The sequence below is a fragment of the Antennarius striatus genome, chromosome 21 (genome assembly GCF_040054535.1).
Source record: "Antennarius striatus isolate MH-2024 chromosome 21, ASM4005453v1, whole genome shotgun sequence".
NCBI lineage: Eukaryota > Metazoa > Chordata > Actinopteri > Lophiiformes > Antennariidae > Antennarius > Antennarius striatus.
The window spans coordinates 7,720,175-7,734,284 of NC_090796.1; the positions used below are offsets into that span (position 1 = coordinate 7,720,175).

A 14,110-nucleotide genomic window follows, 5' to 3' on the forward strand; every position below is an offset into this window, starting at 1 on the left:
TACAAGAAAGCTGTTTATCCTCCTTGCAGATCATGGTGGGGGCCAAAAAGTGGGGTACACCCCGGAAAAGATGCCAGCTCATCGAAGGGGCCATTTGAAACATAAACACTCATCACACTCACACCTAAGGACAAGTTGGTGAAACAAATTCACCTTCGCTGCATGTTTTTGCGGGCGGGATGAAGCTGGAGAACCCGGAGAACCCACACAGACACAGGGAGAACATAAAAACGCCACACAGAAAGGAATCAAATCTTTCACCTTCTTGCTGTGAGGCGACAGATCTACCCACCGCGCCACCGAGTGTATTTTCCAAAATGAATGAGTGTTGCCTGGAAAATGAGTTGCATTATTGAATAATAGAGATTATCAGAATTAATCTAGAGTTTCATGGACTTTTGTAGTCTATCTGGTTTGACATGTACGAAACACAACTTTAATATAGACAGCAAGGCTTGTTCTTAACATTTTAAACTTTAATTACATTTTTTATGAACATAAAAACTACAGTGTAGTTGTTCAACTGCATCTACACACCAGCAGAATCATCAAAGTAGCATGTTTCTCTATATACATACTCTTTATTACAATACAGTACTTACAGGTTTGAGTGAAAATAAAATACACAATAAATAACTGCCAGTTTTATTTTTTTCTATTTGCTAAGAGGGAACAGTGATAGTGTGTTTCCTTGGCTTTTAAGGCAAAAAAGTAAGTATGAATTTGAAGCCACTGATAAATATTTTACTGTTTGTACATCAGAAATAACAAAAACTGTCACGACTTCCATCCATTGTCCAACCTGTGGTGTTCATTTATCCGTTAGGGTTTACGTGCTCTCTTTGCTACAAACACACTCCAGCAGAGCTGTGCAGATAAAAGTTGGATTCTTTTAGAATTTCAATGGATCTTCTGTCGAACAAACCAGGACACTTGACCAGCATACAATAACAAATATAAGATGTCACCAACATTAAGAATGAAGCAAAATGAACTGAAACAAGTTTCATGTAAAATGTCTCAAGAAAAGTTTTCCTCTGCTGTCACTGTGAGTATAGTTCAGTTTATGATCTATTGCTATTCATTTTTTAAATCAGTGGAGACATAAGATAAAGCACATTTCTGAACACATACAATCATACTGTATGATCAAACGGTGAAATATAGAGTATTGTCATATGACATTTGGTATCTACCTTTCTTTAATCAATCTGTCCTACCAGACCAATGTAAACATTACACGACGAGTGGGAAAGGCTAAAACGTTTATAATCCTTCAACAATAACCTTCATGACAGCTTATTAAGTCTATCTTCATCTTTATGATACACACACGCACTCACACTATTGCACTAAATCTCAAAATCCTTCTCCTTCTAAATATCAATAAGGTTTTTCAGCTCGGACAAATAAAATACAACATGACGTTAGGCTCACCAGAGGAACACGTTTATACGAAAATCTTCTATGTGAGGCTGTTCATTTCAAACTGAATGAATACACTTTGGAGCTATTGATGTAAATTTTCCTCAGCCTCGTAACCCCAAACCCCGGCACCTTTCTGGTGAGCTCACGGTGACTTTCAGAAGACCCAGCTGACGGGCACCCACTGCTGCTCCGTCGACAGCTTGTCCAGGGCCAACCGTAGACTCCGGAACGCCGCTTCCAGGCCGTCGTTTACAATGCAGAGGTCAAAGTAGTGTCCATAGGCCCGTTTGATGCGCTCGCTCTCGTCCACCGTCCTCTTTAGTTCAGTGTCCTGCAAGAAGCAGTGCAGGACAGTTAAAACAAGGAGGTAAAAATAATAGAGTGAAGAATTAGGGAAGTCTAAAACTAAATATATTTGCATCATTTAAATGGGAAAAATGCCAACTTTCAGTCCTGAGACGTGTCTTAATTGTAAATGAAGCATTGCAGTCAGCAGTCCAGTAAAGATATGTCATTATTTGGTTTATTCCGGATTTATTCGTCTCACTGGAAGATGGCGGAAAGACTTTTTCAGATAACACACTCACCGTTAATTGTTTTGTAATTACTCCTGACTCGATGGCGGACCTGTTCATAGCTTTGAGAACCTCAAAGTCCGGGGCTTCAATGAACACGACGTACGGCAGGAACTCTGACGTCCGCAAGACTTTGAGTGCCTTTGAAGAAAAAGAAGTGTCTTACAGTCAAAGGGCCAATGCTCAGGAAGCAATTGCAAAAGTTGGAATGATAAAACAACTCGAGTATCTCACACATTAATCAGGTTAATGAATGTAAAAATTATTAGCTGAGTGTTTTTAGTCAGAACACTCAGCAAGAGATCATTTCTGATAAATACTGATGAGGTGCTTGGCTTGAGAAATGCTTCTGCACCAACAAGCTGAACAAAACGGGTTTGAATTTAGAACTTCAAACTTAATTTACAAAGGAAAATAAAATAACAGATCATGATGTAATTCAGTAATCATGATGGATATCTGTTTTGATGGGATAGGAAGGTGTAGAGAAAGTTGAAGTGCTGAGGAGATGTACATGAGGGTCCTCTACCTGTGGGTTGACATCCAGAATGCAGATCTTTCCTGTTTCTATCACCTCATGTATGGAATTGATCTTCGTGCCGTAAAGGTTCCCATCGTACTCGCCATGCTCCAAGAAACGACCATTTTTGATGTCGCATTCCATTTCGTTACGAGTCATGAAGGAGTACATCTGGCCATCCCTCTCATCCACCTTTGGTTTTCTGGAGGTGACTGAAGGATATAGATAAGAAAAAAGTATAACCAAGTGATAAAATCATTTAAAAAATGTTAAAAATGTATAAAAAATATTCAAAATTTAAAAGTAAACCATACAAACCCAAAATCACGAAACTAGTGATGACATTAACACAGCACACAAGAATATGGTATGGTTTTAACATGGTAATGAACATCTGTACTCACAGGGGATGGTGGTGCCGTAACGCTGGGGATCAGACACCAACAGCTTATTTTTAAGACTGCGACGGCCGACCCCCTGCGCACCGATCAGAACTAGTGTCTTCCTCCTGAAAGGTGGGACTTTGGCAACTTCTTCATATATTCGTAGCTCGTGTCGATCAAATTCTAGACAGGCATTGGTAATTATGGGTGTGAATACAAATAAACACAATGAATAAACATTGAATAAATGAATAAACATTCCAAACAAAGCCTCTGATGTTGTGTTGGATACCTGCATTCTTGGTAGTCAAATACATCATCTTTTTCTTCTTCTTGCCACCCATTCCAGCACACAGAGGACCTGAGACAGATACCAGCACACAGTACCATAAAATATCCAACCGTCCTGCTGGTTTGTGGCAGTCGCTTCAATGAAGCCACTGTTAAAATGATGTATTATCAATGAAGAAATGTCGCCCAGTGCACTGCAGGGTCTTAAATCTCTTGTCTAATGGCGTTACAGGCTGGCGTCACCACTAGGTGGCGCTGTGCACCAGTACTCGGTCTCTGCGGTCTGGCTGCTGCCAGAGAACACCTGCTACTCGGGGATCTGGTGAGCGTCTGGTCAACATGGCAGAATATTTAGCCAAAGCACAATTGTCTTCACCGCAGAAACAACACACAACGGCAAACAGTCTTCTTCACGTTCATCCTAGAACTCATCAAACAATTACTGAATGAGGGCTATTTATGGCATCTCATTCCAAATTTATGAATTGGATGAACAAAATTAACCACCTTTGTTCAAATATAATCTATATTCATGTTTGTTTTTTTTATTCAGCTCATGCTTTCAGTTGGGCTGATATGTTTGAAAGGATGCACCCAGATGGATGTGTCCTTCCCAGGCTCCAAGGGCAGTACAGCTGGGCTGTCATCTTCCTCTCCTCCACAAGTGAAGGACGTGCTGCTTCCTCACTCACCACCTGTTTTGTGGCTGTTTACGGCTCTGCGTGGAGCAGATGAATCCAAAGATCCAGCTTCCATACTTCCGTCGTCACATAAGGCATGTTTACTGACCAGGATTGTGTTTGTAAGGTGTCTTATCACCACCACTGCTTCATCAACGTACCTTGGTGAGGAGGACTATTTGTGAATGTCAGTCCCCGCAGCTTATTAAGCAGCAGATTTAATCAGGCCGCCTGAGTCATACCAATGCTCATTACCAGTTCTGCACTGCTCGCTGACAGGGTAACAGGCTGGAGAGGTGAGAGGAGGATGAGTGGCCTGGCACCACATGAAGTACTTGCACGATATGGAGAGGAACAGATGTTGTCTTTGTTGCCAGTGTGTTCGTGCGGCCGGGAGTCCGTGTCCCATCTACATAATGAGAAACGTTTCACTGCTTTGCCGCTCGCTGCTCAAGAGACATACCTGTGGTAGCGAGCTCCAGATCTCTCTTCACAAACGCTTTCCTCTTCTCCTCGAGTAGCTGGCTTGGAATTAAACCCGCACTGCCTCCCTCTATGTGGCAGGCCTGTGAGGGACACACACGAACACAGAAAGCTCCCTGGATGTAATAAATAAATAAAGAATGCTCTTCAATCTTTGCTGAAGCAATTTATGTTAAAATATTCTGGGGACGGTACATACCTGCCACCAGTTGAGGTCCTCCTGGTTGAAAATCTGCAGTATGTCTCCACTGCTGAAGCTGAGTCCTGCTTCTTTACAGGGAATCAGGTTATCATGGGATGGATCGTAGTCAAAGTGACACTTCACAAAGGCCTGAAATGACAAAAAGCTTGAAACGTAAAACTTCGGTAATGGATTTGACTGAAAGAAATATGGGGGGGGGGGGGGGGCTACCAGATCATTAGTCCTCACACACTTTAATTCTACTGCAGCTCCCATCTCATATAAACCAAACCTACATCCCAGCCCCTGCTGACAGGACAAGGAGACCAGAGACAAGAAGTGGTGTCAGACAGACGTTCAAAGAGAGGGAGAGCCAGGGAGACACGGGAGAAGAGCGAGAGAAAGAGAGAGGCAAAATCTGTTGCTAAGGCAACCACCACCCCTCTCTGCACTTAACGCCTTTTCTCATACTGAACTGGTGCATGAAAGTAAAAAAAAAAAAAAAAATGGCTGCCAGCTCCTACTGTACTATGTGTGTCATTCTCCTGGAAAGACACAGTGAACACACACATTTGAACACACACCCTCCTGGACACCGCTGGCCAAAGGGAACTGTCATTTGAGTTTTGTCACCATGTGATGACAACGCTTGAGGCATGAAACACAGACAGCTGGATTACGTTTAGAGGAAAAACAACTCTGATCATCGCAACTTCTCCACCAGCCTCCACCTCCACAGCTTTTTATAGCGGGGAGCTAAGAGAGCTCATCCAAACCACTATCTGTGACAGACAGCTGCAACGACGCTCATACGCAGGCAACGGCATCAGGAGCCGATACCACAGAGAAGGAAAACTAAACACTCTGCTTTTCACAAAGATGAGAGATGACACGATGAGAGAAAAGTGTGCAGATTTTGTAAAAAGTCAAGACTCAGGACGTGAATGTTCTGTTAATAAATAGGAAGGTTTTCTGCCTTTCAAACAGACTGAAAACAACTGGAAATGCGTTACTACTGGATTACTGCTGTCATCCTGTTATTAACTCAGCATTTATCAGACCTGTATTATATCATAAACAATAATGTCTAAAAATGGTTGAAGCTTTGTTATATATTGTGTTATATATAACTGTTAAACCCCAGAGAAATCGGTAATTCCATTCAAATTAGCAGTGCATTCATTTTGAGACCACTTATTCTTTAGTAACTTCTGGGAAAAAACAAGAAACACCATCTATCAAAGAGATGGAACGTGATTCAACGCATCATCAGGAACATCTATCCAATAGAATGAATTCTGCTGAGGCAAAACGTCATGTAAAAACTAGCATGAGGCTCACCATCTGAGCTAAACATTAATAATTAGGTTAATTCATTGATTATTAATACGACACAGTTGAAACTGGTGTCATCGACTTTGAAGGTGATTAGTCAGACGCCAAAGACAACGGCAAATTGCGGTGATTTAAAAAAACTCAAAAACTCATCTTAAATTAATCCAACCTATGGGTAACATGAATGTATCTATCAAAAACCCCTTGAGAACCAGGCCAATAGTTCTTGAGACCGTTTCACTCAAAATAAAGATAGTGCTAGAGGGAAAAGTCAAGGGATCACCGAGGTCAGGAGGAGACGTCCTCAGGCGACGTTGGACATCAGTTGAAAATATCATGGCAAGCTCTTCTGAAATAAAATGATGTTTGAGTGTTGAGTGGTTTATCGTACTGACTGAGACTGCTAGCACACAAAGGCATTCATACCCGTTGAACTGTTCCACATTATGTCACGATGCGCCCACAAACATGAGTATAATTTCCTGGAATTTTATTTGAAAGACGGTGACAAAGTGGTGCACAACTGTGAAATAGAAAGAAAATTATAATTGATTTTCAATATTTTTTTTTTACAAATAAAAAACTGAAAAGTGTAGTGTGCAAAATTATTCAGCCCCCTTTTCCCTGAGTGCAGTCCATTGCCTTCAGAAGTTACCTGTTGACTGCTGAATGATCAAATGTTGACCTAATGATTAAATAGAGTCCATCAGAACCCACACATGATGTCAGTCCACATACAGTTGTTTGTTAAGAGAATGTTGGGTGAAAACAGCATCATAAATTATAAGAAACACATCAGACAGGTCAAGGACAAAGTTGTGGAGAAGTGTAAAGTTGGGTTAGGCTATAAAAAGATTTACCAACCTGTAAGCATCTCAATCCATCATTTGGAAATGAAAACTGCAGACCTATAAGACACGGCCGTCCATCTAAACTTACAGGCCTTTCACATAAAATTCCAGTAAAATATGTTTGCTTGTGTGACAAAATGTGGATAAGTTTAGGACGTATGAATACTTTGGCGAGTCACTGTATGCTTAAACTCATTCTCATCCAGTGGACAGTTAATTTTTCAGGTCCTGGAAATATCCGGAAAGCAAATTTATCACCAAACATGAAGAATATGCTCCAAATACATGTACAGCTATGCTAATAATCCGATCACGGAATCCTCTCCACATCATTTTCTTGTACATTATTTTCTAGTACATTTCCATCTAGTGTAAGAAATTAATTTGGCACGGCATCCTCAATCTTTAATGTTCCTCTTCTTCGCTGCTGAGACAATCAGTCACAGAGGCTTGTGGCGAAGCTCTGGCTGTGTACCGCATCCTCCGATGTCCTATCCTCACATCCCACTGGCGAGACGTCATCAGAGAAGATACCCAGCTCACTCTAAAATGGGTCACATTTCAGCGCAACAAGCTTCCCCTAGTTCTTTGAATGCTAGTGTTCATTAGGAGGAATGTCCCTTTGAAAACACTGACATGATCGATTTCCAAATATTTGACATCCAACTAAAGTTTTAAATATATAACCATGGATGAAAAAAGAACAAAATCCCAAAGGAGAAGGACTCCAGCGTCACGAGCTGTCTGTGAGAGGAACCTTTATCTGTCATGCTCCTGAACACTTCAATTATTGATCCATTATGTATGAGAAGAAAATTGCTTTGAATTTGGAAAAGTGTCAAAACTATTATGCCTGTATTTCAAGCCAAACAGTAAATGTCATCTAAAAGTCGTGCTTACATTTAGATATGATTCTTGGCACAAGAGACAAGGTTATGGAAAATAGAGAGGATGTAGAGGAGGACAGTGAGTGGTGCTCACTTGATTAATGGAAATTACAGAATCCTTTCAAAGTAATCAGAACTTTTGGTAGCAAAGTATTTTCACTCTTTCCCCTTTGAAAGAGTGTGATTCAGTGAGGACATCTCAAACACAAAGCGATGTGTTAAAGCTTCCTGTGTGAGCAGAGCATTCATGGTTTGAAGCATTTATACTGTGTGTCCTGGGCTCTAACTCCAAAGTGAGCACCGAGGTGACATCAGCTGTTGATCGTATATAAAATAAAGCACTTTAATTTTATCCAACTTTGGATTTCTACATCACATCATCCATCTGACAGCTTTAGTTACTAGAAACTTTTTAAAGCTGAAAATTCTATGTGCAATTTTGTACCCATATTTCCAAATTTACTGATTATGACTTTGAATGTAAACTGAAGGATCCAGAATACCTGTATTCTGTAAATATCATCTAAAGCAGTATAATTCAAATCACACATTAATTCAGAACTTTTATTTATCGAAAAAATATCACTGGCGGTTACAACTTTCTAAAGGATAATTACTTCTACTTGAATTGACATCTTGAATTAAGGCTTTTACTTGTTTAAAGGTAATTTTAAAAAATCCATCAGTGCTTTCTCTGAAGAAAAGTCAATGAAAACTTCTTCCCCAGCCAGACTCAACTCACTTAAATTTGTATTTCTATTTGATCTTCATATCTATTTGACATTTATCCACGCCTCAGCTGACCTGTCTCGCCGTGTGTGGCTCCTGGTAGCTGGGCAGGATTTTCAGCACCACGCTGCCGCTTGCCTCTTTCAGCATCTCCTGGAGGACTTTGGGGTCGTTGCCCACCTCCTTGCCATTCACCTCCTTGATAATATCACCCACGTGGAGCAAACCTTGCTGGTCTATCATGCCACCATGGAGGATCCTGGCAATCACCAGCTCGCCGCTCTCCACGCGAAACGTCACTCCCTACAAACACAGACAGTCAAATCGCACTAAGGGAAATGGAAACAAGACAATAGTTTTCTTCCATTTCAAGTGTAGAAAAAGCTGCTACAAGATACATGTGTTCCACGCTAAAACGGCTTTTATTGCAAAACAAAAGGATTGTAAATGTATACGTAAAAAAAATCTGTTTCCTGTGCAGCAAATTTGTTGCATTATTAGACTCTTTACATTCCACACCTATCAGATGGAATGGATTTTCTTGGTAAAGGAAGGGGATTATGAACAGTATACGTATAAATAAGCTTGAAATCTGACAGAAGTCTTTGGTGAAGTTATTAAATCTTTAACTTGTGAAAAATGAAAGCAAAAAAACCAAACAAACAAAAGGGTTGTGTGTGTTGGGTGTGTTATGATCATTTGTGGAGTGAGACCTTAGTGCAATTTCAGTTTAACTTTAATTCACAGTTTCACTCATGTTCTCTGTTACTAAGTGGCTCAAGAGGCAAATAGGTGGGAGGAGAGGTGGTGTGTTCAGAATAGGCATTAATACAGGAAACATTAATACTATAAGCTGCAATGACTGTATTTGCCACAAGTGATTGCTAATGTTTCATTTAGAAGCTGTTAGTCAGAGCCCCACCAGACGTATTAGTACATAGTATTAATAACGAGCCAACGTTGTGAAGATGAATCTAAACCCGACTTGATTTTTTTTAAATGATTGTGCTGCTCTTGAAACACATTTATTTAGGAGCTCCTTAGGGCATACAGGAGGGATCCAGCCTCTGTGGTTACACAGGCACAGACTTACCAGATGCTCTCCGGACACCTTCCGGATGCCCACCATCCTGACTGCATCTGGGGGAACTGGCTGATTGTTGAGGGCTGCATCCATGAAGGAGCAAGGGCTGGGGGGAGGCGTCTCGTAGTTCTTGGATGCCACTGAGTCATGAGTCTCCAGGAGGGACTGTGAGCAGAGCAGCAGATGATGAAAACACTCCTGAGGATAAATAGGCTTTTTCTACATGAGTAATTTGTAAAACGGTGCTTATGGATTATGCTACCGCAGTACAAATTGGGTGTTACTGCTCCGGTCGGTGTGGAGCTGTACGTATGCTAATGTGGCTCCAAATCAATTTAATCCATGTTAGTACATCAGGGATCAGTAAGCATGAACATCACTAAAAGTAATCAGTCTTAGCCTGTGCGCCTGTTAATGAAAACCCTGTTCTGACCTGGAAATGAGGCTCCTTCAGGATGCGGACCAGCTCGTCAGCCGCCTGGCTCCTGTGTGTGATGGGGCTGAGCTCTTTGAGGATGTCCTGGACCAGCTCCATGTTGTTCTCTCTGACAGCCTCCAGCTTGGGCTCTTCAAAGTGCTCATGAGACTGAGATTTAATGAATACAAAACCATTAGTCTCCAAAAAACAAACTCAGAATTTTCAGTTCCCATAGAGATCTTTCTCTGTGAACAGCTAATGTACCTTTCTGACGATTTATACAGAAACAGGCATTATGACTAAAACAGGAAACTAAAGGCTATCCCTGCTGGGAGCAACACACAGACCGGCCTCATAAATCTCCACTGAATGATAAAACAAATAAGGAAACCAAGAACTAAATCTTCTCCTGTGGGTTTTTCAGTGAAACGTCATTATTTCAGAGAGCCTTCCTTCTTTACCTTCACCTCCACTGAGAGGGAGACAGAGTTCAGTGGTTATTGGACACGACTTCCACACGACTTCAACTAAAGTATTCTGGGTCTTTCGGTGTCATCAACAAGAATTTGGGGAATGTATTTATGGAAAAGCTGAGGTTAAAACATCATTCTTTCCTTTTCAAATAAGATGAGATTTTTATTCTGATGTATTATGACAAAAAAAATAAACACAGATACTGTATTTACCCAAATATATGAATTAAAGAATTAACACACTACATGTAGTTAATAAACATTTTGTTTTTTAAGAGTCAGACTGTGAAGAAATCCCAGAGGAATTCTCTGGTGGGACCGCCGACTAGACTGTCAGTGATTTTGCTGTTTGCTGAAGTAGAGTCCCTGCAGAGAGACAGGATATTGTTCACATAAAGACACAAACAGACAGACAGAGACATCCACAGATGTCTGCGTGTGTGGAAATCATCACATGTACGACAGTCTACAGCACAGTGTATGCGACAAACACACAGTCTCTCCCTCTCTGGTGAACCAGTTTTTACAGACCAAGAGTTTTATAGATTGAAAAAAACTAAGGAAAAAAGTAAAAGACATGATTGTAGAAGAGGTGATTGTATGGAATGGATAATTGTTGTTGTTTTTTTCTTTAATTTTGTCTGGTTTTCTTAGTTTCATAAATGTTAAAAGGTTAGATTCAGAAACGCACAGTACTATTGAAAATCCTCTTTACATGAATCTCTTTTGGATTTTGTGTCAACGTGATTATTTTGTAATTTGACTTTTATGAACCCTTCCTTGAGTGGTCACCTTATCGTGGTGGAGGGGTTTGTGTGTCCCAGTGATCCTAGGAGCTAAGTTGTCTGGGGATTTCTGCCCCTGGTAAGGTCACCCATGGCAAACAGGTCCTAGGTGAGGGACCAGACAAAGTACTGCTCAAAGACCCCATATGATGACAAAAAACATTGACACACGTTTTCCCTTGCCCGGATGCGGGTCACCGGGGCCCCCCTCTGGAGCCAGGCCTGGAGGTGGGGCTCGAAGGCGAGCGCCTGGTGGCCGGGCCTGCACCCATGGGGCCCGGTCGGGCGCAGCCCAAAGGGACAACGTGGGTCCCTCTTCCCATGGGCTCACCACCTGTGGGAGGGGCCATAGGGGTCGGGTGCATTGTGAACTGGGCGGTGGCCGAAGGCAGGGACCTTGGCGATCCGATCCCCGGCTACAGAAGCTGGCTCTTGGGACGTGGAATGTCACCTCTCTGGCAGGGAAGGAGCCTGAGCTGGTGTGTGAGGTTGAGAAGTTCCGACTAGATATAGTCGGGCTCACCTCCACACACAGCTTGGGCTCTGGTACCAGTCCTCTCCAGAGGGGTTGGACTCTCTTCCACTCTGGAGTTGCCCATGGTGAGAGACGCCGAGCAGGTGTGGGTATACTTATAGCCCCCCGGCTTGGCGCCTATACATTGGGGTTCACCCCGGTGGACGAGAGGGTAGCCTCCCTCCGCCTTCGGGTGGGGGGCCGGGTCCTGACTGTCGTTTGTGCGTATGCACCAAACAGCAGTTCAGAGTATCCACCCTTTTTGGAGTCCTTGGAGGGGGTGCTGGAGAGCGCTCCCACTGGGGACTCCATCGTTCTGCTAGGGGACTTCAATGCTCACGTGGGCAATGACTGAGACCTGGAAGGGTGTGATTGGGAGGAACGGCCCCCCCGATCAGAACCCGAGCGGTGTTCAGTTATTGGACTTCTGTGCTTGTCACGGACTGTCCATAACGAACACCATGTTCAGACATAAGGGTGTCCATATGTGCACTTGGCACCAGGACACCCTAGGCCGCAGTTCGATGATCGACTTTGTGGTCGTGTCATCGGACTTGCGGCCGCATGTCTTGGACACTCAGGTGAAGAGAGGGGCGGAGCTGTCAACCGATCACCACCTGGTGGTGTGTTGGCTCCGATGGTGGGGGAAGATGCCGGTCCGACCTGGCAGACCCAAACGTATTGTGAGGGTCTGCTGGGAACGCCTGGCGGAATCCCCTGTCAGAAGGAGTTTCAACTCCCACCTCCGGCAGAACTTCACTCACGTTCCGGGGGAGGCGGGGGACATTGAGTCTGAATGGACCATGTTCCGCGCCTCCATTGTCGAGGCGGCCGACCGCAGCTGCGGCCGTAAGGTGGTCGGTGCCTGTCGTGGCGGCAACCCCAGAACCCGTTGGTGGACATCAGCGGTAAGGGATGCCGTCAAGCTGAAGAAGGAGTCCTATCGGGCCTTTTTGGCCTGTGGGACTCCTGAAGCAGCTGATAGGTACCGGCAGGCCAAGCGGAATGCGGCTTTGGTGGTTGCTGAGGCAAAAACCCGGGCGTGGGAGGAGTTCGGTGAGGCCTTGGAGGACGACTTCAAGACGGCTTCGAAGAGATTTTGGTCCACCATCAGGCGTCTCGGGAGGGGGAAGCAGTGCAGCATCCACACTGTATATAGTGGGGATGGGGAGTTGATGACCTCAACTCGGGACGTTGTGACTCGGTGGGGAGAATACTTCGAAGACCTCCTCAATCCCGCAGACACGCCTTCCCATGAGGAAGCAGAGTCTGGGTTCTCTGAGGCGGGCTCTCCTATCTCTGGGGTTGAGGTCACCGAGGTAGTTAAAAAGCTCCTCGGTGGCAGGGCCCCGGGGGTGGATGAGATCCGCCCGGAGTTCCTAAAGGCTCTGGATGTTGTGGGGCTGTCCTGGTTGACACGCCTCTGCAACATCGCGTGGACTTCGGGGACAGTGCCTCTGGATTGGCAGACTGGGGTGGTGGTCCCCCTTTTTAAGAAGGGGGACAGGAGGGTGTGCTCCAACTACAGGGGCATCACACTCCTCAGCCTCCCTGGTAAGGTCTATTCAGGGGTTCTGGAGAGGAGGGTCCGTCGGGAAGTCGAATCTCGGATTCAGGAGGAGCAGTGTGGTTTTCGTCCTGGCCGTGGAACAGTGGACCAGCTCTACACCCTCCGCAGGGTCCTTGAGGGGGCATGGGAGTTCGCCCAACCAGTCTACATGTGTTTTGTGGACTTGGAGAAGGCGTTCAACCGTGTTCCTCGGGGGGTTCTGTGGGGGGTGCTTCGGGAGTATGGGGTACCGGACCCCTTGATAAGGGCTGTTCGGTCCCTGTACGACCAATGTCAGAGTTTGGTCCGCGTTGCCGGCAGTAAGTCGGATTCGTTTCCAGTGAGGGTTGGACTCCGCCAAGGCTGCCCTTTGTCACCGATTCTGTTCATAACTTTTATGGACAGAATTTCTAGGCGCAGCCAAGGCGTTGAGGGTGTCCAGTTTGGTGGCCTCAGTATCGCGTCTCTGCTTTTTGCAGACAACGTGGTGCTGTTGGCTTCATCAAGCCGTGATCTCCAACTCTCACTGGAACGGTTCGCAGCCGAGTGTGAAGCGGTTGGGATGAGAATCAGCACCTCCAAATCTGAGACCATGGTCCTCAGTCGGAAAAGGGTGGAGTGCTTCCCTTCCCTTAAGCTTCCCTGCTTAAGCTGCTGCCCCCGCGACCCGACCCCGGATAAGCGGAAGAGAATGGATGGATGGATGGATGGACTTTTATGAATAAACGCGATGTTAAAAGTCAAATGTCTCTGTCTCTCTCGTCTAATTCACAAAAAAATTTGAATTACCACCAAACTTGGTCTTAAAGATAGAATGAAACACTTGCATTAATGCTGCTTTAGACGATCTCTATCTGATGACCACTCCAACATGTGACGACAAGCTTTATGCACAATTTTAAATTCCTCAATTCAGCTAAATACCAATAACTAGTAGGGAAAAG

The 14,110-nt window shown here is 44.1% G+C and overlaps 1 protein-coding gene across 6 annotated transcripts in view; it reads right to left on the reverse strand.

The window, feature by feature from the left end:
• Positions 1-502: 502 nt before the first annotated feature.
• mpp2b (MAGUK p55 scaffold protein 2b) overlaps positions 503-14,110 on the reverse strand; it is a 33,219-nt gene continuing 19,611 nt past the window's right edge. For 3 of the 6 annotated variants that reach the window (XM_068305671.1, XM_068305672.1, XM_068305669.1), the window contains 10 exons: positions 9,861-10,013; positions 9,437-9,592; positions 8,419-8,646; positions 4,560-4,691; positions 4,341-4,476; positions 3,199-3,267; positions 2,928-3,089; positions 2,533-2,735; positions 2,016-2,144; positions 503-1,759 (listed from right to left, as the gene is read on the reverse strand). In XM_068305671.1, coding sequence (XP_068161772.1) covers positions 1,583-1,759; positions 2,016-2,144; positions 2,533-2,735; positions 2,928-3,089; positions 3,199-3,267; positions 4,341-4,476; positions 4,560-4,691; positions 8,419-8,646; positions 9,437-9,592; positions 9,861-10,013 — 1,545 coding nt within the window. In that variant the 3' untranslated portion in view covers positions 503-1,582. Of the gene's footprint in view, positions 1,760-2,015; positions 2,145-2,532; positions 2,736-2,927; positions 3,090-3,198; positions 3,268-4,340; positions 4,477-4,559; positions 4,692-8,418; positions 8,647-9,436; positions 9,593-9,860; positions 10,014-10,109; positions 10,192-14,110 lie in introns of those variants that run through there. The other 3 variants (XM_068305674.1, XM_068305670.1, XM_068305675.1) reach the window with 2 other exon arrangements.